We start from the raw sequence: 26597 nt of genomic DNA, 5'->3' as shown, positions 1-26597 counted from the left end.
AATTTTGTGATATATGCTTGTTATCCATAGGCACCCAGCTAGGCAATAACACACAGAACCCTTCTTTCCAATCTAACTGAAGTTTTAACAACTGTTGTTCTATTTCTCCCATCAAAGCTATTTTGTGACTAAAGCAACTGCTAACTTTTAGTATATCCATATAACCCTTGATGAATGACCGCTCTGAGAAGGATTTTTTTAGACCTACTATCAAAATCTTCTTTCAGTATGCCTTGTGTTCTAGAACTGGCGTACATGAGTATTCTCCATAAATATCCATCCAGCTTTGATTTTTTAAAATATTCTCTATCATTAAAAGAGGCAGTGCAAGTAAATAGCCCTCATACTTGGCATAGAGGAATCACTCAGTGCCTTTTTTGCTGTTCTTATGAATATTTATTTATAGGATGAATAAATTTAGATGGCAGTTTGTGATGTATTCATATTTAGTCTGCCTCATTAATGCTTGAAAATAGACCAAATGAATCAGAAATGGCAATCATTGTCATATCTACCTTATATAAAGAGATACTGAATTTCACAGAAATTAGGAGGCCTGCCTAAGGTTCATATACCCATACATACTTGACCCAGGTTTTCTGACTCTGTACATGTATTTATACTCTAATTTTGTTGGAAACCATTTTATCTTTTGAAATTTAAAATTCTTACAAATATTAGCTCTTCATTAGCTGTGATTTTAAAAACATATCAATAGATCTAATGATTTACATGATGATATAGTAAATTTCATTTTTGATAGAAATAATAATATTACATAGATTATTTTTTCTTGGTTTTAAGGTGTTGTGGTAGGCAACATGAAGAAAAATGCTGCTGGTTGGTTTGTTCTGAAAACAAAACTTTAGAAACTAAAATTAAATTCTATATATTAAGAGCCAGAGCAAAATTGTCTAATTATTTTAGAAGAGATTTGATTGCTAATTACTTTCTAAAGGAGTTCAGATTTAAAGTAGGCTTTGAATGAGGGAGACCATCTATGTAAAAAAAAAAAAAAGTGGCAGAAATAAAAGCCATATGATTGGTTACAGTACACAGGGTCATAAAAGTGATGGGTGTATAGTTAGGTTAAAGCCAAATTTCAGAAGTCTTTGTGAAGCAGTAGTTATGATACACACAGTGATAAAGAGCCATTAGATGTTTTGAAAATACAAGCCATGTTATATACTGACAACAGTGTTTAGTATTAATATAAATTTTTATTATGTCCAGCCTATATATCTCTTTAAACTTAAGTGCATCCCTTCTTCTTTCTCCTCTGAATCAAATGAGGGGCAGCCTCATGAAAGGGAAGCTCATATTGTTTTGATCAAATATGTGACATCTCCATAAACTCATTACTTAGCTATTCCTTCTTTGGTTTATAAAAATCTTCCATCCTTGTTTGAACAACGCATTTTCCATCAGTAATTTTTATTGTTCTTGTAAAGTTGAATTTCCTGTTTTTGCTCATTCTTCTTGCAAAATTATAGTCATCACATTAGTTATAATATGCTACTAAATTCTTTGTAATACAGAAGTTGAAATATTTGTTTATCTTATTATGTTTAATACCATACTATACATCAGAGTTCTTTTTTGAATGATGGTTGTATATTCCATATGGGTTCTATTGCTATGCAGGCAACTTTTAAAATTTTACTGTTGCTTATTTTTATAGCATAAGCTCCTTAATCCCTTTTATACAATAAGTATGACATTTGTTAGATGAATATGTTCCATTCTCTTAGGGTATTTATGTATGTACATGCCTTTTGTCATAATATTTGAATCTTTGCTACACTGATTAAATTTAATGTCAAAAGGTAAAAACATCATAATGCTTGTTTGCCCTAGAAGAATATAGGGAAATTTATAGAAGGAGGAAAAAAGTAAATATTTAGAAGCTGAGGACAAACAAGTTTCTCTCAAATGAGAACCAAGACACAGCAGAAATGCAATAATAGAGGAGTAGGAGAAGTGCTGAGACAGAAAAGTAAATTGAAATTAATGGAAGCAATTTTGAAGACACCCTTAAAAGTTAACTTGAGCCTATGCTTCGTCCATAAAACTGAACTCTTTATGTGTAGAGGGGTGGGGAACAAAGGGAATGCGTACAAAGTTGGTGAGAGGAAATTATTTTTGTAGTAAAACTGTATGCTTTGTGCATAATCTCTAAGATCTTTGCTATTGTTAATCAGAGAAAGAATATGAGAGACTGTGATAAAATGCAGAGAACAAATTGTGGCATGCCAAGTCCCAGTTGATATAGTTCCAATGCCACCCTACACCAAAGGCTCAGGGAAAATCATAAAAGGGGATGGGAAGGTTGTAAAAGGTACAGAACCTAGATGTCTGTTTCGAGATAGTGTCTTCTATCTTAAAGGGACAGAAGTTGCACCCATGAAATCTCAACAATATGGCTGTCTAAACAAGACCTGCATAATTCCAGCATCAATTGACATTCTGGTGTAGATGAGGAATTCTCACAAAACCCCATATCTAGGTGAATAAAATATAAGCAATCACAGGATGCTGGCAGAGAGACTCAGTCTTTCCACAAACAGGACCTCTGATAGATACTATCCCAAGTAGTACAGCCCCAAACACAAGAAGTGTGAAAATGAGAATAAAATATAGATATATTGAAGGAGGATTCAAAGGACTTTCATGACACCAATTTGTACTAAGAAAAGGTTGAATTTTCATGGTAGTGTGAGTGAATGCAAAATGATTTACTTTGTGATGAGGATGAAGTCTGTTGATACCTTGGCTAAGCTGCACTGTCAAGGTGTTAGGGAATGGGTACTTCCTTTCACAGGAAGTACATTGTTGCATCAATTTTCAAAAGTTGTAAAACTATCAAAGTGCTGTGGTCTGTACTGAAAGGGGACAGAATGAAGTTTTTCTTTGCACACTGAGATCCAAAGCTCTTCATTGTTATATAGGCCTGTGCCACTGCACCTTGACTTATCCTTATGTGTTTTGACTTTTTAAAAATATATATATTTACAAACTTTTAACCTCAAATTTATTTGATGAAGAAAGGATAAACAAGCCAAGTCATTGGACCCAACATTTTCTTCTTAAACATCGGTTTAATTCTATTTTTCTTCTAATTTTCAACCTTTACAATTCTTTCACAAACAAGCAGTTTAAATACATTCTAATTCTTTCTTGAGAAAAGCTAGGTTTCTAGTTTCTGGTTAATGACAAAAAGCTAGTGTTTTTCCCACCATGGTTATATGATGTTACAGTACTCTTTGATAGCTTCTGAATGAAATAGGGCTATTCTACTTGAACATTTCCACCAAGAATATGTGAAAAAACCCGGCAAATTCAAAGGTACTGGTCCCCAAACTGCCTGGGCTTCTGAACAGCTAATAAAGCCTTACCCCCACAGCAGTAGGCTCAGTTAGTACTTATGGATATTCACAAAAGTTTAAAGACATGTACCATAAGCTTACTGCACATTTCAGTCCTTAATCGAATAGTAAGGGTCAGTTCTTGTCTTAAGAATGAGAACAATGTCTCCAAGTAGACTAGACATTGCTTTGCCAAAATGCATTGCTATTCTTTTATATCTGCTTTTCTGAATAAGAGAGGCAAGGGGTGAATTGCAGAAGTAGGGTTTAAGAGTTTTTATATTGGCAAAGGAAAGGGGTATTTATGCAAAGTTTTATGGTTGTGAATAAAAATAAGCAATTCATTTGAGGAGATACACAAATATCTATTTCAGTCCTAAAGTATATGTATAATAAGTGAATATTTTCCTCTCCCTAGAAAAGCAATGGTTGGATCAGATAATTTCTCTGAGGTTTCCATTCTATTAAACCACATATTTACTTTCAAAAGTAATTTTAAAATTATAATGGGAAGTTTACATTGTGGTTTGCATTATTCCTATGGATAGAATCAATATTTCCAGAATTTCATTCTTAGTATATTATACCTTTTGGTTCTTAAATTGTTTCTTAAGTCTATAAAACGTGACTCTATTTGAAGTTTTGAGATCAAGTAATCCTTTATATTTTACTATGTTAGCTTATTATAATCTTAGATCACCCCTGTTTTTTTTATAATGAAACACTTATTTGAAAGTACAAATTGAGTCTGTCATTCTTCCTTTTTGCTTTATTATCTACTTCTGTATAGCTCCCTTTTAGCAGCTTGTTATGACGCTCTTCATTATTTTTAATAAAGTGAATTATATAATTCATCTTGTAAAACATGTTGGGTAATATACATTGTGGAAACTGCCCACTGTAATCAAAGCATGCCATTCTCCTAAGAGTAGAGACTGCAATGGTTGCAGGGTAGCTGAAGGAGTTAATCAACAGGTCCTCTTCTCACTGGGACCTGTCCTTTCTCTCCACTGTAGGGGCTAGCCAGTTCATTCTGGGCTAATCCTTTAAGCCTTTGGAGACAATTAAGCCTCCTGTTGGGACTTCCTACACTCTTTTTATCAAAGATAATTAAATCTTTGACTTGAAAGATAATTAGCCAAACAGCAGAGGCAGTAAACTGAGTATTGGAATATTTAAAGTACAATCCTTAATTCTCTGAGAGGGCAAACAATTCAGATCATAAAATGAACCCCAGTCTTGTACTTGATACAGATAAATACCCTCTCCCTTTCTGCCTCAGGGGGAAAAATCATCAAAATACAAAATAATCTATTAAAGCCCTACCACCCTACCGTAGTACATTCCATGTGAGTATGAAAGGCAATTCTGGAAAGTCAAAGATTTTTATTTTATGTGTGGGGAAAGCAGAAGTGTATGTAAATGGTCTTCTTTCTTTTCTCCAATTAGGGCAAATAGATGTCTCAATAAATTATTTCACATACTTATCCTGTTTTTTCTTAATATAAATTAGCCTTAATATTCTATTTTTTTCATGCAGTAAAACCTATAGATATAGAAACAAAGCAGTTTTTATTCTTTCTGAGAACTCGTTTTGCTCTGTTTTCAAAATACTCTAGATGTATGAGCTTGTAAACATAAGTTTAGCACACAGACAGTTTAAGCGTTTTTCTCCTCGATTTTATACTCAATTCATATACTTGTTTGTTACAGGGATTTGACCAGCTTCGGGTTGATGGATTGCTTTGTGATGTGACACTCATGCCGGGTGATACAGATGATGCCTACCCTGTGCACAGAGTCATGATGGCCTCTGCTAGTGACTACTTCAAAGCTATGTTCACAGGTAGGTTGGCTTTTAACACTCTGTGTTCACATTAATACACATATAATATATATTATACATACATAATTTCTAATTTAAAATCCAGTATTTTACTCTTTGTCATTCTAGAAACATGTTCAAAAGGAATATTCACTAATGTGTATGGTTGTGTGTGGCACTGTTTGAATCATGTTTTCTACCATCTGTTCTATTCCATAGCCTTTTAAAAAAGTATCTGAATGGACTACCACAGACTTTGTACTCCTATACTATGAGCTTTAATTCATCAACAGATATGAAATGACAGAACATTTGAAAGCACTTGTATTATATGTGATATCCATTAGTACAGATAGAATTTTTTAAGTGTCCTTTTTAACTTTAAAAACGCACAAAAGCCAAACGGTGGAATGGATGCTTACTTGGAGTAAGACTAATTACTAGCAGTACTGAGTTTGACCTTAACTTTTCACCTTCTTTAATTGACTGTCTTTTCATTTAAGGTGGGATGAAAGAACAAGAGTTAATGTGCATTAAGCTTCATGGCGTGAGCAGAGTGGGTCTAAGGAAAATTATTGATTTCATCTATACTGCGAAGCTTTCTCTGAACATGGACACCCTTCAAGATACCCTGGAAGCTGCCAGCTTTCTCCAGATCCTTCCGGTTTTAGACTTCTGTAAAGTCTTCCTCATATCTGGGGTAAGAAGTTTTTATATTTTATCTTTCTTTTTTAAAAGTTTTTATTTGATGCTCTGTATTTACATTTGAAATGTTATCTTCTTGTGGTATATATGCTCATGTAGAGCTAAACAAGGGCTTAATTATATAGATATGTAATGCTCATCAGAAAAAGATGTATAACATGTGGTATAGAAGTAAATGAAAAATAAAACCAGTGAATTTTATAAAGTAGACTCATTTAACAAAAGCCTTTTTTGTAGTCAAATGATTTGGAATGCTAATATCATTTGATAAATGTATATACTTTAACTTGTTAAATCATTTATATACTCTAACTTAGATTTATTTAATTGATTTTATACATATGCTTGACTTAATTTTATACAGTACACTTCTTTTATACAATTACATAGAAAAGTAATTTGAACTTCTAGAATACTGTTTATACAGGCTTAGATTTTTTTTCTTCTTTGAATACAAGGACACAATCTTAATAACTAGCAGTTAAAGGCAAACTTGCAAAGACTAAGAACATACCACACTGAAGAGTGGTTAGCTCTTTATCAAGTAATCAATGAACTGCATAACACTTACTCTGTTCCTACATACACTCTTTTACTTCAGGAAACTGACTTATACAGAAATAACAAGATTTCTATAGTTCCTGGAGCCTGCTCTTGTGGTTAAAATTATAGTAATAGCAAAATATTATGTATTTTCTAGTTCACTATTTGATAAATAATGTATGTTCCTAGAATTGGTTTTAATGGTCAACTTTAATATTGGTAATTTGCTCCTTGGACTCTTAAGAATTTGAACATGAACTCCTCTTTAAAATAGTAAATTTGGGGGAAACATTTACCTAATTTCTTTTTTTATAATTTTTAATAAATTTTTATTGGATATTCTCTGTATTTACATTTCATTTTACTGTCATCATGCAAATCCCATACTGTTAATAACTGTTTCCCCTAGAGTCTTGTTATTAACACCATGCAACAGTTTCAAGTAGACTGGGATTGTACTGAATGTATTTTCATGATGTCATAGTTTCAGGAATTAATTTTGTAGTAGCGCTTACATTTTATGTTTGCAGACTCTTTTACATCACTTCCCACTGAGTGTAGCAACATATACTCACCTCAAAACAAACTAGGGGAAGTGCTATGATTTCTTCAGAGATAGTGGTTAACCAGAAGCATACTGACCTATTATCTAACAGAAGTTTCATGTTCATAACTTCAGTATTTTGATCATACTTTACCTGAAAGAAGATGGCCAAATTTATCGTCTGTGTGGTGTGGTGTGGTGTGTGTGTGTGTGTGTGTGTGTGTGTGTTTGAGAGAGAGAGAGAGACAGACAGACAGACAGACAGACACAGAAAGAGAGATAATGTGTATATATTTTATATGTACATACATTTTTTTAGATAGGGTCTCACTATGTACCCCTGGCTGGCCTATAATACCCAGTTTAGACCAGTCTATGCAGCCTCACTTGCAACAGGGATCTGCCTCTGTCTGCTAAGTGCTGGGTTTAAAAAACATGAACCACCACACCTGACTATATTTAATGTTAGTGTTTTCCTATAAGTTTAGTATAGAATCTAATGAGATGGTCATTATTTCTTTTCTTTGAGTTTGTTTATATAATGGATTATGTTGATGGATTTCTGTACATTGAAGTATCCCTGGGATGAAACCTACTTGACCGTGATGAGTTGATGAGTGATCATTTTGATGTGTTCTTGGATTCGGTTTGCAACTGAGGTTTTTTTTTTTTTTTTTTTTTTTTTTTTTGCATCAATATTCATGAGGGAAATTGGTCTGAAGTTCTCTTTCCTTGTAAGGCCTTTGTTTGGTTTAGAAATGAAAGTAATTGTAGCTTTGAAGAATAAGTTGGGTTGTGTTCTTTCTGTTTCTATTTTGTGGAATAGTTTAAAGAGTATTTGTATTAGGTCTTCTATGAAGGTCTGATAGAATTCTGTACTAAACCCATCTGGACCTGGGCTTTTCTTGGTTGGGAGGCTTTTGATGACTGCTTCTATTTCTTTAGGTGTTATGGGACTGTTTAGATAGTTTATCTAATCCTGAGTTAACTTTGTTACCTGGTATCTGTCTAGAAATTTGTCCACTTCCTCTAGATTTTCCTGTTTTGTTGAGTATAGGCTTTTGTAGTAGGATCTGAAGATTTCTTGAATTTCCTCAGTTTCTGTTATGTCTCCCCTTTCATTTCTGATTTTGATAATTTAGATACTCTCTGTGCCCTCTAGTTTGGGTAAGGGTTTATCGATCTTGTTGATTTTCTCAAAGAACCAGCTTCTGGTTTTGTTGATTCTTTGTATATTTCTTTGTTGTTTCTACCTGTTCCTTAATATATTTAAAATACTTTCTGTAACTAAGGCTTGTTACCTTGAGATTCCTTTATTAACATTCCTTCATTAACATGAACAGTTAATATTTTTCTCAAGAATATTCATTCTTAACAGCTCCAGCAGACAAGCTGCTCCCTATGTACTGATGGGGCTTTGGGTTAGTGATACTTACTTGTGCTACACTTCATTCTTAGGTCACCTCTCGGATTTCCTGTGTACTTCTAGTAGATGCAACTTTTTCTGAACATCATTCTACTTTTATGGTGGGAATCTCCTCTCCCATGTTTTTTGAAGTGTGTTTTAGAAAATTGGTGGTTTGTAAGTCCCAGGATCTTTTCTTTTTCTGATGCATTATGTTTCTTAGTTGAACCAGTATTTAGCTTGAAATTATTTCTCCCTTCTCAGCAAGTGAAATAGGCAAAATAATATTCCTGGGGAGCTTTTCTACTTAGAACTTCAAGTTTCAAGATACTGTGACTTTTTCACAGGATTTTTTCCCCCTTTGGTTATTCCCTGAGATAAACTCTTGTGGGAAATTTCTTATGACAACGATCCTATGTTTTAAAAACTGTGCTGAAACAAAATGTTTGGCAGAAATAGGCTTCATGTTTTTAATGAAGCATTGAGATTATAGCTCAAGCAGCTGAAGCACTAATCAAGTTGGAGCTTTGAGAAGAAACATTGATTTAGTTCTTTTTTTTAAATCATGTGTACAGATAAAGAACTGTGACTAGGAAAATATGAATTGGCAAAATGAGATCCAGAAAGAATTTATGCAGCAGTTTTGAATGATATGTTTAAATATAACAAACTCACTTTCATGTTAGAATCCACCTTTGTGTAACAGATCCTGAGTCTCAGTAGAAGAACATTAACGTTCTGTCTAATTTCACCATATTTTTAAGATTATTACTTTTGTCTTAGGGTAATAATTAGTATTATATTTTATGGGATCTGGCAATTTTGTTCTTGCTATATCATTTTCTTTATTGTTATAAGAAATAAAATACTGAAATGAACATAAGCTATTGATGAATAAGACCATGAATTAGAATAGATATAATTATTTATAAAGTTAAAAAAAAAGTACCTTTATATGTTTGGAAGGTAAAGGGACTTTGCCTTGTTTTTAATCACATACTTTAAAGATATAAATTAGGGCATTCCACATATAATAGGAAACAAATATTTATCTTTCTTTGGCTTGTTTCACTTTGTTGTGTATAACTACCTAAATGGCCAGAGTTAGAGTATCCTGTCTCTATTTAAATTGTTCAAGTACAACCTGGCCTTGGAACCCCAAAAAGAGATTTAAGAATGACAACAGCATATATAAAATTCATAAGCCTAAGATATTTATAATCCAATGAATTCTTTTGGGTGTCGACTCTTATTTGGACATTAGCTACAGCCAACTGGGAGCTTTCTATAATAAAGAGCTTACTTCATCTCTAAGTGTGTGGAACGATTTCTCACAAAGAAGGTGTATTATTTCTATAATGTGGTTGACCATCTTCTTAAAGCAGAAGATTTATATGATCTAAAGAGAAGCCAGAGTGTCTCCAGCCCTTTTAAATGAAGTAATACTATCTGACCTCACTTCAGGTGTAAATCTGTTCTCATGTGTAATTACTTGGGAATTCTGGCCAGACTTTCAGATGAAATTCAATAAACTGCGATAAAATTAGAATTAGTATTACTTGAAGACTTCTTAAACTAACCTTTAAGTATCATTGAAATTATAAGGTTACCCGTCATGTGTAAATTATATTAAACAGTATTGCCTTATTCATTTCTTAAATACTACCTGATGTAAACACCTAGAGATCTGACACATTACTAAGAGTTGGGAATGGGAAGTAGGTCAGAGTGAACAAGAATAAAGTGGTCCTGAACTGTGTTAAAATTATTTCCTGTTTGCCATCAGCTTTAGTCTGTTTATGTTGTCAATTGTTCTTTGAGACTTCAACTTTTACCCCTATATTCTACAAATATTTGATGAAGATGAATTTCCCAACATACACTCCTTTGTGTTCCATTTATAATTAATAAGGTTCTAATAATGTTCCCTCCTAACAGGCATTACATTTTATTTTTGTCTTGAATGTGTGTAACACTGATTTGAGTAAGTCTTAGCTTTGCTTGTATGCCCACAGTGTAGTGCCTGTTGTATAGAGGCTATAGAAAATAGTTCTTTTCTATAAAGAAGACGACAGTTCAGTAGGTTAACAAAAACTCTCTAGCATTATTTTAAAGGTAGGAGTTATTTGTAGTGGGCAGGTACTCACTCCATCCCAGACTTTCCCAGTCCTTTGCATCTGTGTATATAGGTTACTGCTGTCTAGAAGTTATTCTCCAAATGCCCCTAAGTAAACAGAAGTTTTTGTCTCCTGTCATATTAGGAATGTTTATCTGATCGGATATTTTTGAAGACAGGGGCAGGGCAGTGGAAGAATAAAATGCCCTAATCCTGTTTCTTTACTATCATCATTACCATTATAATCATAATCATCTTCAGTTTTTGAGAAAAGTTCTCACTCTACCCCAGGCTGACCTCAAACTCATGGCAATCCTAGTCCTAGTACATAGACACACAAATAGCAGGATGTAAGGCTCTACTAATCATTTTTTAGATTGTTTTTAAAATCTTGATTGTTAGGCTATTTTGTTTTTCTTTAGATGCTTTCATTTTGTCATTGTTCAGGAGATGGGGATCTCAGTTTGTAGCTCTGGCTGGCCAGGAGCTTGTGAGCACCCTACTTCTGCTTCTCAAATGGTAGAATCAGAGGCTTATAACATCATACCCACCACATACTATAAATTTAGATTTAATTTGTAACTAAATAATGTGTAACAGCTGCTGGACTCTTTTTAGCATTTTAAGTGCCCATTCTTTGATTTTGATAGTAGTTATATCAATAGTGACAAATGGTCATCTTTGAGAATTTTGTGCTGTCATAAATATTTGCTTATTCCAAATAGTAAATATTTCCCAAAGCACAAATTACATTCTCTTTTTACTTGCCTTGGAAGTCAGATTCATCATCCCGAACAATAATGCCTTCCACCTAGTACCATCTGTGTAATCAAATAGTGACTATAACTCTATTCAATGGAACTGAATATTTTTTAACACATCAATCTGCCTCTTCTAAAATAAGATATAATACATTATTAAACTGCAAATTTCTAGAGAACCAGAATTTATTTTCTTTACTTTGTGCTAGTTTATTTTAGGTATTTTAAACATATACCTACCAAATAAAGTAAGCAATGAGACATTTTGATGATTTTAATAATGAGCAAATCAGTTTTTTTTATTGGATGTTCTCTGTATTTACATTTTAAATGTTATTCCCTTCCCTCCTTTCCTATCCCCCTTTCCCCCTCCCCTTGCTTCTGTGAAAATGCTTCCATTTCCCAACTACCCACTTAAACCTCAGCACCTTGGCATTGGCCTATACTGGGAAAACGAGCCTTCACAGGACTATGGGGTTCTCATACTACTGATGCCAGACAATGCAATCCTCTTCTACATATGTGGTTGGAGCTATGGGTGCTCCCATGTGTATTCTTTCATTGGCAATTTAGTCCATGGGAACTCTGGAGGGTCTGGTGGGTTGATACTGTTCTTCCAATGGAGTTGAAAACCCTTTTAGCTCTTTCAGTCCTTTCTCTGGCTCCTTCATTGGGATCTGATGAATTACCATTCAGTCTGATGGTTAGCTGCAAGCATCCTCATCTGTATCTGTATGACTCTGGCAGGGCCCCTGAGGAGGCATTCATATCTGGTTCCTGCCAGTAAGCACTATTTGGCATCAGCACTAGTGCTTTGGATTGGTGACTGCATATGGGGTGGATCCCCAGGTGAGGCGGTCTCTGATTGATCTTTTCTTCAGTCCCTGCTCCCTATTTTTCCCTGTATTTCTTCTAGTGAGTATTTTGTTTTCCCTTCTAAGAAGGACTGAAGTGTCCACATTTTAGTCTTCCTTATTTTTGACCTTCATAAGGTCTGTGAATTGTTTCTTGACTATTCTGAGCTTTTAGGCTAGTATCCACTTATCAGTGAGTGAATACCATGTGTGTTCTTTTGTGACTGGGTTGCCTCACTCAGGATGATAGTCTCTAGTTCCATCCATTTGCCTACGGATTTCATGAAGTCATTGTTTCTAATAGCTGAGTAGTACTCCATTGTGTAAATGTACCACACATTCTGTATCCATTCATCTACTGAAGGACATCTGGGTTCTTTCCAGCTTCTGGCTATTATAAATAAGGCTGCTATGAACATGGTGAAGCATGTGTCCTTGTTAGATATTGCAGTGTCTTTTGGGTATATGCCCAAGAGTAGTATGGCTGGGTCCCTAGGTAGTACTATGTCCAATTTTCTGAGGCACTGCCAGACTGATTTCCATAGTGGTTGTACTAACTTATAACCCCACAAAGAGGGAATGCGTGTTCCTCTTTCTCCACATCCTTGCCAGCATCTGCTGTCACCTGAGTTTTTGATCTTAGCCATTATGACTAGTGTGAGGTGGAATCTCAGGGTTGTTTTGATTTGCATTTCCCTCCTGACTAGCCCTCCAATTGGATGTAGAATTGGTAAAGATCTTTTCCCAATCTGTTGGTTGCCATTTTGTCCTATTGACAGTGTCCTTCCCTTTACAGAAGGTTTGAAATTTTATAAGTTCCCATTTCAATGAATTTTGATCCTAGGGCATAAGCTATTGGTGTTCTGTTCAGGAAAATTTCCCCTGTGCCTTCATGTTGGAGGCTCTTCCCCACATTTTCTTCTATTAGTTTCAGTGTATCTGGTTTTATGTGAAGGTCCTTGATGCACTTGGACTTGAGCTTTCTACAAGGAGATAAGAATGGATCAATTTACATTCTTCTACATGCTGACTAACAGTTGAACCAGTACCATTTGTTGAAAATGCTATCTTTTTTCAGTTGAATGTTTTTAGCTCCTTTATCAGAGATCAAGTGACCATTGGTGTTTAGGTTTATTTCTGCATCTTCAATTTTATCCCATTGATCTACCTGTCTATCTCTGTACCAGTACCATGCAGTTTTTATCACTATTGCTCTGAGTTATCATTTTATGTAAAGGAGTAATGCTTTTTTCCTTTTATTTTCCATACTGGGGGTGGAACTAATGGTTTTACCCATGCCAGGCAAACAACGCACCAGTGAGCTAGCCCTTCATTTCACCTTTCAAGTGAAACATCAATAGAAAGATTATTCAGTTTTCTCTTAACCATGTAACACATACCTTAGCATTATAGTTATGAGGCTAACAATGCATTGATGAATTTTATGTTACACATTGTTAATGCACTATGCAAAAATTTAAGAAACTCACATTTGAGCCTTTTCTTCTGCCTTTGTGCTGTATACACACATGGAAGTATTTTTGTGGTAGGCTTGTTTTATTTATTTTTTTCTGTATTATGTTTGCTGATTTTATTTTCTTGGTTTTCATTGTGACCTATCATACTAGAACATTGCAAAGAGATCCTGCCAAGAAGGGCCACTTGAATTACTTCTCCTCTTTGTTCACTTTTCACTTTAAGGCGTATTTAAATTTGTGCTGGGAACATTATTCTGGACTCTTTTCGATTCTAGCTCATGCTAGAGTGTTAGTACTAATGAAATAACTAAGGAAAGTTATAGTGCAAGATACAAACTCATCCTGCATGGGTTTTGTTATAGATACACCCTTCCTGCCCTTAACACATTCTCTAACTTACATTTCTGGATAGATACTATGTAAACTATCTTTCTACAAAAAGCAATTGTGATATTAAATCATTTCTTCTGAACACTATCTTTGAAAAGAATCCATAAGAAAGATAATAACAAGTGACATCGTTATAGAAAATGGGAGTCAAAGAATTATATACTAGACAGTTTTTATTTTTTCTGTTTTGTGTCCTGCTAACCTAACCACATGTTCTATTTTGAACAACCAAGAGGAAGATGACTTGAGTGTAATTAAATAACATACATTTTCCTAAATTTTTTTATCTAGCAATAATTTCCTCGGTATTTAGGACAGTGAATAATTTTGGAGGAAGAAAAACTTAATTATTTTGGACATAGTCAATTGAAATGTTGTCTTAGTTTAAGAGCTTTTTGTTTGTGTAGCCATCTTATTTGCTGAACCCAGTGAAGTCTGTTTGCATCTTTTTTACATCTTTATGCACTTAAATAAGAATTTTTATTTGCATTTCTATGTATTTTACAAAGCATTTTTTCCTCTGAAATAAGAGCTTTTGTGATAAGAATGTAGATGTCCAGAAAGGAGCCATGTTTGAATTTTCTTATTAAATTTCTAGGTCACTTTGGATAATTGTGTTGAAGTGGGACGAATTGCCAACACCTACCATCTGACCGAAGTGGATAAATATGTCAACAGCTTCGTCTTAAAGAATTTTGCCGCATTGCTGACCACTGGGGAGTTCCTGAAGCTTCCCTTCGAGCGTCTTTCCTTTGTGCTTTCCAGCAACAGCCTTAAGCGCTGCACCGAACTTGATCTCTTCAAAGCTACCTGTCGCTGGCTTCGCCTGGAGGAACCGAGAATGGATGTTGCTGCAAAACTAATGAAGAACATACGATTTCCGCTGATGACACCACAAGAGCTCATTAATTATGTGCAAACGGTGGATTTCATGAGAACTGACAATACCTGTGTCAATTTGCTTCTGGAAGCCAGCAATTACCAAATGATGCCGTTTATGCAGCCAGTTATGCAGTCAGACAGGACTGCCATTCGGTCTGACACCACTCATTTGGTTACACTCGGAGGAGTCCTGCGACAGCAGCTTGTCGTCAGTAAAGAATTGCGCATGTATGATGAAAAGACCCATGAGTGGAAATCTTTAGCACCCATGGATGCCCCAAGATACCAGCATGGCATTGCTGTCATCGGAAATTTTCTCTATGTCGTCGGTGGGCAGAGTAATTATGACACAAAAGGAAAAACAGCTGTCGATACGGTGTTCAGATTTGATCCTCGATACAACAAGTGGATCCAAGTGGCATCTTTAAATGAAAAGCGCACCTTCTTCCACCTAAGTGCCCTCAAAGGACTTCTGTATGCAGTCGGTGGGCGAAATGCAGCTGGAGAACTACGTAAGTCTCTCTACTTATATTACATTTAGGACATTTTTCTTTATCCAGAAATTTGTTGTAGGTAACAAAATAAACAGTTCTAAAATATTTAGAGACAAAAAATATTTTTCAAAGAAAATATCAAAGATCATTTTTATGTTTTATTTCTACATAAAAAATAATAGCCAAGCTCCAAACTATAACTAATATATAGTTAACTAAATTTGAACAACTAAATAATATATAGAGAGATATAAGTTTTCATATTGAAAAATCAATTGGAATATATACTCAAGTAATTTTATCTAACATAATTCTTCATTCTCTACTGTTAAAAGCCCATGAGCTATGCTACTTAGTTGGTTAAAATCATTCTTTACAGAGGCCTGGCTCTTCTTATTTTTTCATTTCCATAATTGATACCTAATAGAAACCACATTAGTTATTCTTAGACTAAAGTACACAGTTCATTCAGTATTAGGCACAGTTTATTAACTATGATAATTAAGATCTCTGACTATTAGTTTTCCAAATTACTGTTACTAAAACATCAGATAGGTTTCACCATTGTACACTTCTTTTGTCTTCCTAATTAAACATTGCTCATAAGTGTATTTTAACAGAAATATTTTGACTACATACATCAATCTCATAAGATGCATTTTAGATTAAATGTGAATTATATATTTAATGAATGCTAGGGATATGTCACTTTATTTCTGACACCACTATTATTATTTAGTCTTTTAAAATTACCAACAATACGTTCTTTTATTTGGAAAGTATCTAAAACGTCTTTGTTAGTTGTTGCCGTCCCAGTGTGGGAAGTGAACTCCAGGCATTAGCCTGAATTTACCCTTTGATTCTATATAGAGTCCTTGAGGTGGCCAGTATCTCACTCTGTGTCATCTGTTATTGCTTCAAATAAATTTAGAGTATTTCACAGAATTTTTTCTCCTAGTATTGTAAGAAATTAGAGACTTTAGTGTTTTCTGTTTTTTTGTTTGTTTGTTTTTTGTTTTTTTTAGATTGGGCCATTTATTGGAGAAAAAAAACTGTGTCCATATTTTTTACTTTCCTATGTATAGAATACTTTCTTGATAGTAGCATGGCCTTAATGTTACTCATCTTTTCTATCTGATTTCTCTACTTGGAGTTCTAAAAGGTTTTCTGGGACCAAGCTGTGTAGATCCAGGGGGAGGGGCTAAATGACATTATCATTAAGTACATAGGTTTTCCAACTTCTTTCATTAGTCAGTTTTCTAAAAGCATGAGACACTCATGCTCTTAGCATAGAATTGACATTCTAGGTCTTCTTAATTTATCCACACACATCATCTTCCTGTTTTTGTACTATTTTAAGTGCATGGCATCTGAAAATGCCTAGAAAGTACAAGTGATGATTTTGTGGTTTATTGAAAATGTAACTACCATAAAGATAGTCTTTAAGAACTGATGGAATTCTACATAGCAGTTGGAGGCATTTTGTAACATTTATTTGTACATGGGATCGGTCTCTTTCTTAGTGCTGTGAATGAATATGCAGCCACTTTTTTTTCATTATCCTGTCCCTAATATTAGTAGCATTACTTTTGAGGAAATTATACTCCTTAAGCCAAGGAAAATTATTATGTAAAACTAAGAAGCTAGAAGCTTCTTTTTATTTTTATCCTGCATCCTTGTGTTCTCTGTTTTTTCCTCTCTTGTGTCTAGATAGGAACAAGAAATATGTGAGTACATTAGCCAAACAGCATAGGAATAGGCTACGGTGAACATGATCTGTACACCTAATTAAAGATAGTTGTGCGTGTGTGTCTGCGCATGCAAACACACGCACACACACACACACACACACACGCACACACACACACACACACACACACACACACACGACTAATTTAAAACTAGAGGCCATAAATTTGAAATCAAGATGGGATATGTGGGATAGGTTGAAGGGAAGAAATAGAAAGAGAAAAAAAGATGTAATAATATTTTACTCTGGGAGAGAATAAAAAAATACACCTATTGGCACTGCCTACTGGCAATACTACACTATCATGAGGCCTAATGTTGCATACCTGAACTCTTTGGACTTGACAGGCAGGAGGATTCCAAGTTCAGGGCCAATCTGGGCCATATAGTGAGTCTCTGACTTTAAAAAGTTTTCACAAAGGTTAGCCTAAAGATAGATAATTACTTTAAAATTTATTATTATTATTATTATTATTATTATTATTATTATTATTATTATTATTATTATTTGCCTGAGATGCTATTAACTGATTCTAATTTTATTTCACAAACCACATTTCTTACTGTTTCTCTAATTGCAATACAGAGCCTAAACCTCCTTGTGATGAGGCTGCTCTAATTTTAATTATAGTTCACTTTATGACATTTCATCCCATTTTAAGAGATCTCCCTTAGCTGAGCATGTTAGTGCATATATTTAACCCCAGACGGAGGAAAGCAGATCTCTTGAGTTTGCAGCCAGCCTAATATACAGAGTAAGTTCCAGGACAACCTGGTACACACACACACACACACACACACACACACACACACACACACACACGAAACTCTGTGTCAAAAAACAGAGAGCAAGCAAATGAGAGAGAAAATTCCCCTTGCTTATAAATCACAAAATTAAAACCATTCCTAAACTTTTGTAAGAATTCACTACTTCCTAAGTGGCATCACTATCAAGAGCATGTTCTACTAAATAGATTAAAGTACAGTATATGGAATTTTTAAAATTACATGACTAACATACTAAGTGATTTAAATTGAGAGTCTTGAATCCAAGAAAAACTTCAGGCTTGAAAGAATCATTGCACAAAGACTAAAATCAAGAGACTTCATTCATTTTCTTCCCAGAACACCTGTCGAGGTGGAGGGTATGCTATCTTAGCTAGTCATTCTCTGTTCCATTTTGTTGGGGTAGTCAACCATGTAATCATCCTTGGTTTCTCTTCCTAGTAAACACAGTGAATTCTTCTGAATCTTATCCATTAATAATGATTTCTCTATAAATCCAAACCAAATTTTGCATTTGTTGCACTCTTTAGTTCTGCTGCCCACATTGTTTTTGTAGAACAGCAAAAATACATCTCAAGAAAGTCATATATATGTAAGACTGGATTGGTTTATTGTTATTCTTTTTTAATTCCTCTTCTACACACTTGCTAGCATCTCTTCTTGTAAATGAGCATCCTCATTTTAACTCATTAGATTTCCACACTCGCATGCCTGTTGAGATAGAAAAGATGATGGAGAGGGATTGATGGGGAAAGGCTCTTAATAATTTGCCAGATTCATTGATTGGTTCTGTACATTATGTAACTTTCATATATACAATTTCATTTGCCCATATGTAATTATAAAAGGAAAACTGCCAACCTTTGTAAGACATGATATATTAATTTAATATACTGTGTCTTTTCAGATTCTCCCATGAAGTATATGAGGGTCTTAAGGGGAAAATCTGTCTGTAGCACATTTTTAAAAAGACAATTTGTATACCTACATGTTTGACTTATTGCTGGAATGTAATTCCTTGGGAATTCTGCTCTCACTGATACTGGTTGCAACAGAAAAATAGGATAAGTGTTTATAGGAACTGCCACTTAAGGGAAAATGATTTTTCTTTTAATTTTTGACATTTTTAGAAGTGTCTGTTGGGGTTTTTTCAACCTTTTAAAAACGTAATATAATTATGAAGTCAGACTTCCACTGCAGGTTTCCATTTTGAAGAAGTCTATAATGACCCAGATCTGTTCACTGCAATTACATAAATAAGCAAGTTTTCAGATGATAGAATAACAGAAAAAAATGTTAAAATTTTCAAATAGACAGCAAAGGTGCTAAATTATATTAAATGAGCCCCCTACTTTTTAATGGATTTGGGGGTTTGTTCGTTAGTAAACAGATCTAGAGTAAGTTCCATATTCTCTCTCTTTTAAAATTAGTTTATGTATGTGAGTACATTGTAGCTGTCTTCAGACACACCAGAAGAGGGCATCAGATCCCATTACAGATGGTTGTGAGCCACCATGTGGGTGCTGGGATTTGAACTCAGGACCTCTGGAAGGGAAGCCATCTTAACTGCTGAACCATCTCTCCAGCCCCAATTCACATTATCTCTTAAGACTTACTTCAGACCTTGATAAAATCACTTGAGAAAATGAGGATACCTGAGACATATGAAATAAGCATAGTACTTATAGTTATGAAATTGAAGGGTCTCTAAGTTCTACACCAGAGCCTTAGAGGACTGAAGTTGAGTCTCTAACAGTCAGGAAACTTGTGTAAAGTCTCAGAAATTATAGTCATAGCTTTTGAGGTATTAATTCTCTGTTGCAGCTAATGAGTCCCACTCTTGTAGAAAAAAAACAGTTATACAGTCCATAAACAAATATTTGGGCCTCAGCTCCAACAAAACTTTATTTATGACCACTGAAATTGTAGTTTCATAACAATATTTTTTGTTGCAGAATAGTCTTTTAGTAGTTTTTTCCATCCTTGAAAAAATGCTACACCCTTCATCTTGCTATATTGTGGGGCATAGAGAAATGGGCATGGATTTGGGATACTGGCTTTGGCAGGGACTGAAGTTTCCTGACACCTGCCCTGCATTTGCCCTCATGCTTCTGGATATAAATATCATTTTAGGGCTCAAGCCCCTTACCTTGTGCTGTCTTTGCCCTCCCTCCTCTGCTTGTCAGACTTATCAGTAGCACTCCGCATCTGATTATTGTGCAAATGGGAAAGACCGAGACAGGAATATACACATCAGATTTTGAATCAGATGCATTTTATTTTCATAGCGAATGTTATTGATTTCTCTAATAAAAACAGATGGACACAGAGGAACTTGAACAGTTGACAATAAAGCTAAGGGAACTGAAAAGTATAAAGGTGATTGATGACCCAGCTGGATGAGGGGATGCTCAGGGTTGATGAGCTATCACACAGTTAGTGAGATAAATTTCCATCTTGTACTGAGAGGTTCCTGCATGAGAAACTATGAATGGATCTTACAATTCCTATTAGAAAAAATGCAATTAATGTACTGATATAGGAACAGCATTATCTTTTCATACAGGGGAATGTTAACCACCACTGTGATGAGCTATTCAATCTCCCAACTGTACCTTAAAAAGAATAAAAGGAAAATTATAGAAACTGCATCTAGGCAGGTGGATTAGATATAGAAAAGGACAGTTATAATGGAGAAACTTTAAAGTTCAAGGGGAAAATTGTTATATTAAGAGAAGCATATAGCTAGTCAGGTCTCTTTTTGGCTTGAACTAGATGAAGAAAATAATACCTGGAAGTCTTTATTTTTAAATCCCCATTCTGTTAGGATGTGAGATTAGATTGCTTTCTCATGGAAAGTTTATCCTCTTATTACTTTTCTAATATCACATGCCATTCACTACATTAAGTCCCTCTGTGTATGAGACAAAAATGTACAATCTGCGTTTTTGCTTGTCAGGTGATAGTCATGCCAAGAGCAACCAGAAAGAATTATTTTTAAAGGCATTGCTACGTAAAAATCAATATGTACTTGAGGTGATAGATATGCTAATTACACTGGTTTAGCCATCATATATGTATACACACAGTAGAACATCATATGGTGCTATAAATTCATCATTATTGTCTACCCATTAAAAATTTAAGACTCCAGAGCCTCATATAGAACATCAAGAGAATAGATCAGAATGAGGATAGTAAAAGATTTTGAAATTAAAAAAATAATAAAGTAAGTGGAAAAGGAAAGGACTAGAAGGATGGGAATTGCTAATGTATAGGCATGGTGGGAGGGATCAAGAGTACTTAGGATAATTACTCTATATAACACAAACAAATCACTCCTCTATTCCCATATTAACCTGTAGTTATTAAGTAGACAATGTGCTTCAAAAGTTTACTCTCCAGTTAGTATTACATTTGGGGTGAAGTTGCTAAACCTTAGACTTTCTGCTTTATGTCACTGCCTAGAACTGTGCTCTAAAGTAAAAACTATATCATAAAGCTTGAAGGGAAGTTACTGAAGCAGATTTCATTTTGAGGTTGACACTGTGTTTCCCTGCATAGTGTTGTGGTGAGGCAGGAGTGGGGGTGGGGTGGGGGAAGTAAAGTACTCTCTTAGAAGCAGAGGAAAGGAGAAAGGGGATAGGGGGTTTGTGGAGGGGAAACCAGGAAGGGAAATAACATTTGAAATGTAAATAAATAAAATGATCAAAAAAACTTAAAGGAAAGAGACAGAGTAGAAGGAAACAAAGAACTGAATCTTCTTTTATAGTATCTGTAGTAAATCTGAACCTTTCAAGTCCATCTAGATTTCATGCTTCCTGCCAGTCTTCAGAATATCTGTTTCTTTCCTTCTAGAAAGAAACATTTTTAATCTGTCTGGACTGCTATTGTTCTGATCTTGTGGTGTCCAACAGTGGATAGATTGAAAGATATTTAAGTAATTGTGGTCACGTGTCCAAAGTACTTTATGTTGAAGACGACAAATTAATTACTGACATGAAGTATACTTCATAGAGATATTAACACATTATTACCAATCATTTTTGAGTTAAGAAAGGTGCTATTGGTTGTAGTCGTTGCCATAGTGAATGTGTAGGAAATAGATCAGACAGTAATTATACTCAGACTCAGCTGTGCGTTGCAGATAGGGATGTTTGTTCCTGTCCACTATGTTAAAAATAGGTAATCAGAATTGATGTGTTATTCTGTTTGTTGTGATTTTTTAAAATCTTTTCCTGAATTTTTAGAGCAAAGAAATTTGAGAAATGTCAAATTAAAAAGTGATAAACAAATAAATGGTAGAAGAAATCCTTAATGATGTTTTTACAGTTGTATAATGTTTTAGAAATTAAACTAGCCTAATATAATATCTCTTAATGTTTCATTTTAACAGTCTCATAAATTATAAGAGGCCCTCTGAGGATTCTCATATTATTCATTTTCAGAGATTAATATATTATTATTATTATTATACTAAAATAAAAATGTCATTATAGTAAAATAAAAAAAAATTAAAATATAATTGTATTTCTGTTTTTTTTTAAACAGCTACTGTAGAATGTTACAATCCAAGAACAAATGAGTGGACCTATGTTGCCAAAATGAATGAACCTCACTATGGCCACGCTGGAACTGTGTATGGAGGAGTGATGTATATTTCAGGTAGACAACTACCCTGTGAACATATCATAATGTTTATTCTTTCTAATTTATTTATTTGTTGACTTTACATCCTGATCACTGTTCCCCCTTCCCAGTCCCTCCCTCCCATAGTTCCTTTCCTATCCCTTCCCCTTTTCTTCTGAGAGAGTGGAAGCTCCCCCTGCATATCTCCCCCACCTTGTACATCAAGTCTCTGCAGAACTTGGCGCTTCTTCTCCCACTGAATATGATCTTTCCATATAGTGCCAGTAATAATAATTTCTGGGAAAATAGTAAATATTTATATATATATATATATATTTTTTTTTTTAGGAAGACGTTTATGTGTATATTTATGTGTGAATGCTTTGAGTATTCTATAAGGTTATCTAGCACCAAACCAATTCAGTTAGACACATATAATGTATAAGAATTTGGAAAGCATTTGTTTCCAGTTCTTTTTTAAAGTAATTCTCAATACTCTGTATTCTAGTAAACACCATTCACATATAGTAATCATTTGTTTGACTTAAAATCTGGCTAAGATATATTAGGAGATAAAACATACATAATAATCTCTTTAACTGTAATCCATTATATATAATACACATAACAAATACACACATATTATTTCTTTAGTATTAAAATGAGGATTTTACTGTGGTACCATTATATGTAGAGATATTTCTATATGAAAATTTCAAAATGGCTCAAGTTTGTTCAGTATTCAAATAAAAACTTTCATTCTCAAACAGTTTGTATTTGAATTTCCCTTCAGAAATTCATGAATTTAGCAATGTTTTAGTATAGTAATCACCTTTGATATTGACATTTAAGTTATTAGGCAACTTTGTTCCCCACACACTTTCTATTTCCCTTCCTCTCTTTCTCTTTTTCTTTCTTTCTGTCTGTCTGTCTCTCTGTCTGTCTGTCTCTGTCTGTATGTCTCTCCCTCTCCCTCTCCCTCTCCCTCTCCCCCCCTTCCCTAGTCATGTATGCCTCTGAGAGCCTTCAATGCCATGAAAATAGTTCTGTTATTAGAAAGCAAATTTGTTAAGGGGCTGATAAGTCACAGAGCATTGCCTTATGATGTGTGTAGTCAAGAAGGATCTGTGAATGGCTATGTGGCATGTGGTTGGCAGGCTTCCAGGGTTCGATTCATAAGTGACTATGGGGCGTCATTTACTGACAGAGCCATAAAGGAAGTCATATTGTATCACCTACCTGTTTCATGTGTATAAGTGCTCTACTACTATAACAAGAGCTCCCAGTTCTCTGAAGCAAAACTGATACTTGAATAGTTTTACTGGCACTTTGGCATAATTGGTATATACTGCAAATCATCTTCCACACTGATGTTAGGATAAGAACTGAGCCAATGTTATAACCAAAAGAAAACAAAAGAAACAATGTATTGATTTCTGGTAAGGCTTTAAAGATTAGAAAATTATGCTTTGTAGATTTCTGTCTGGCTACTTGATAAATCGATAACAGCAAAAGATTAGCTTAGGTCTGTCCCTTGTCTGCTGAAGATAGTCTGGTGCTTTCATTGCATAGGATGGATTACTTGTGTTCTATCTGTATTCAGATTGTAGGTAATTTGACCCAATAAAATAACGATCAACTGCTATATATATAAAATTCTTATGTTCAAAATTTCAATTCTTTAGCTTTGCATAGTGTTCCAGGCTGTGTGTTACTGGCATGAGAATTTTAACTTTTAATAAATATCTTGCTTTATATTTAGAAGCCTAATATGTTAATTAGAATGGGGATTTTGATTTGGAAAAAAAAAACGTAATCGGTACCTACAATTTAAAGTGTCCTAGCCCAGTGCTCAGCACCCATAGCTACTCACTAAAATGTCACAACACACTGATGCTTTGCAGTTTGAATTTACTGCACAGTCAACTCTAATAATGGCCAAAATATATGTCCATCCACTGAAGCTCCTTAAATATGATAGCTCTTCATTTGAGAAGGTTTTGGCAATAATATATCAATTTCACACGAATTAAATAGTTAAACATGAGATTTTTCTTTTCTTCGTTGTTGCTAAAGAGTATGGAGTGACAACACATAATTTGTCATCTACAATATACCATAAAATGCAGGAAAATTTAATTATCTATGAGAGAGCCTCACTTTTTATATTCTTTAGGATCTATTTTCCTCATGCCTATTATTTTCATTCTTTAGGAGGAATTACCCATGACACTTTCCAAAAGGAACTCATGTGCTTCGACCCTGATACTGACAAATGGACCCAGAAGGCACCAATGACTACTGTCCGAGGCCTACACTGCATGTGTACAGTGGGCGACAGGCTGTATGTCATTGGTGGCAACCATTTCCGAGGAACCAGTGATTACGATGATGTCCTGAGCTGTGAATACTACTCACCTATCCTTGACCAGTGGACCCCAATTGCTTCTATGCTGAGAGGGCAGAGCGATGTTGGGGTCGCTGTCTTTGAGAATAAAATTTATGTGGTGGGAGGATATTCATGGAATAATCGCTGTATGGTTGAGATAGTGCAGAAGTATGATCCAGAGAAAAATGAGTGGCATAAGGTTTTTGATCTGCCAGAGTCCCTTGGTGGTATTCGAGCTTGTACACTTACAGTTTATCCACCTGAGGAAGCCACACCATCACCTTCTAGGGAGTCCCCTCTTTCTGGACCCTAAGATCATCCTTACAGTTAAGATGCTATATTCCTATCTTTGCAATGTGTCATGATTATCTTCTTTTCCCCCCCTTAAGTAGAATATATGTTAGAATTAGCCTCCAGTAATTGATACAGATATTGGAAAAAAAATTGACATTGATGTTACTTGTGATGTTTGTATGGCCTAGAGTGTTTATAAAGTGGTAACAAACCATCCTTGAACTATATCCCATAGAAGCTGATGTTTAACATGAAAACAAAAAAAAAAGTATTGTCTACAAAATGTTTCTTCAGTACTTTTTAAATGCTGTGTACTGAGTGTAAGGTATTCATCATCTTACATTATAAGCCAAATTGACGGTGGATTATAGTAAATGTGCAACTGTGATCACTAGGCTTCAAAGTAAAGTTTTCCTTTCATCTTTAACTGTAAGATGTCAAAGGGAGGCAGCCTGCTCCAACAGGAAACACTACACAAAAGGTTGCCAACTCGCATGAGCTACCTCCCTCTTTTCATAAAGTATTTTTGACACATCTGTCAACCCACCTAACTGTGTGGGTGCATTGAGAACACACCAAGTTTCTAAGACACACAGGAGAAATAACTGAAATTCACCAACACTAGTTTGGGGGGGAAAGCATGACCCCTCTTCTTATAAGAATAGGCTTGGGGTTTTTTAAGTGTGTATAGATAAAACACACACATACTTATGTCAAAAACAAATTTTTAAAAATTGAGTGACAGGTCAAATAAATGTGAAATTTAAGAAATTCTTCAAAAAAGCAGCTTCCATGAAAAACGGGGATTCAGTATGCACACATTAAATGCATATATTTAGAACCATACTGAATTTAGGTGGATAAGGGCTAGGAATTTTGAGCAACTAAATTTATCACTTGACCAAATTTTATCTTAAAGAATTACATTCTCTTTTTCTCCTTTGCTGTTGAGGTAACTTACCTGTTCAGTGTATTCTGTATTCTGTAACTCTTGGTTCATGAGGTTATCTAGCACAAAGTGTAACAGCTTCACCTGGGAAGCTGCTTTTGCTCTTTGATGTCCATGGTTTCCCTTTTATTCAATAAAAACATTTAATGTCATCCTGCACTGCGCTATTACTTTCTGATTTGACTTCCATTTATTCAATTCCTTTCAAGGGGCGAGACTGAGGAGGTTGAGCACATAAGTGTATGTGACTTTTATTCAAAGGACGAAGACTTGGGCCAGCCCTCACCTCACTGTGAAGATATTGCTTGTTGCCTTTGAGGAAGCGGTTTGTGAAAAATGCTAATTGGCTCTTATGCAGCTGCAGTGCCAAGTCTGGGTAAACTATAAAAGCAGTCATATGTCCTCCCTCCCTTTCTTTTCCCTTCTCTTCCCTCCCTAC

General features: G+C 34.8%; 1 protein-coding gene across 2 annotated transcripts in view; it reads left to right on the top strand.

Moving 5' to 3' along the window:
- Positions 1-26209, top strand: part of KLHL13 (kelch like family member 13) — a 108396-nt gene extending 82187 nt beyond the window's left edge. For both annotated transcript variants that reach the window (XM_080909921.1, XM_080909922.1), the window contains 5 exons: positions 5079-5211; positions 5694-5890; positions 14585-15380; positions 22449-22562; positions 24741-26209. In XM_080909921.1, the coding sequence (XP_080766047.1) occupies positions 5079-5211; positions 5694-5890; positions 14585-15380; positions 22449-22562; positions 24741-25228 (1728 nt within the window). In that variant the 3' untranslated portion in view covers positions 25229-26209. The remainder of the gene's footprint in view (positions 1-5078; positions 5212-5693; positions 5891-14584; positions 15381-22448; positions 22563-24740) is intronic.
- The last annotated feature ends 388 nt before the right edge of the window (positions 26210-26597 follow it).

The sequence above is a fragment of the Micromys minutus genome (genome assembly GCF_963924665.1).
Source record: "Micromys minutus genome assembly, chromosome: X".
NCBI lineage: Eukaryota > Metazoa > Chordata > Mammalia > Rodentia > Muridae > Micromys > Micromys minutus.
The sequence above is the reverse complement of the archived record's forward strand: the minus strand, read 5'-3'. Positions and strand labels throughout refer to the sequence as shown.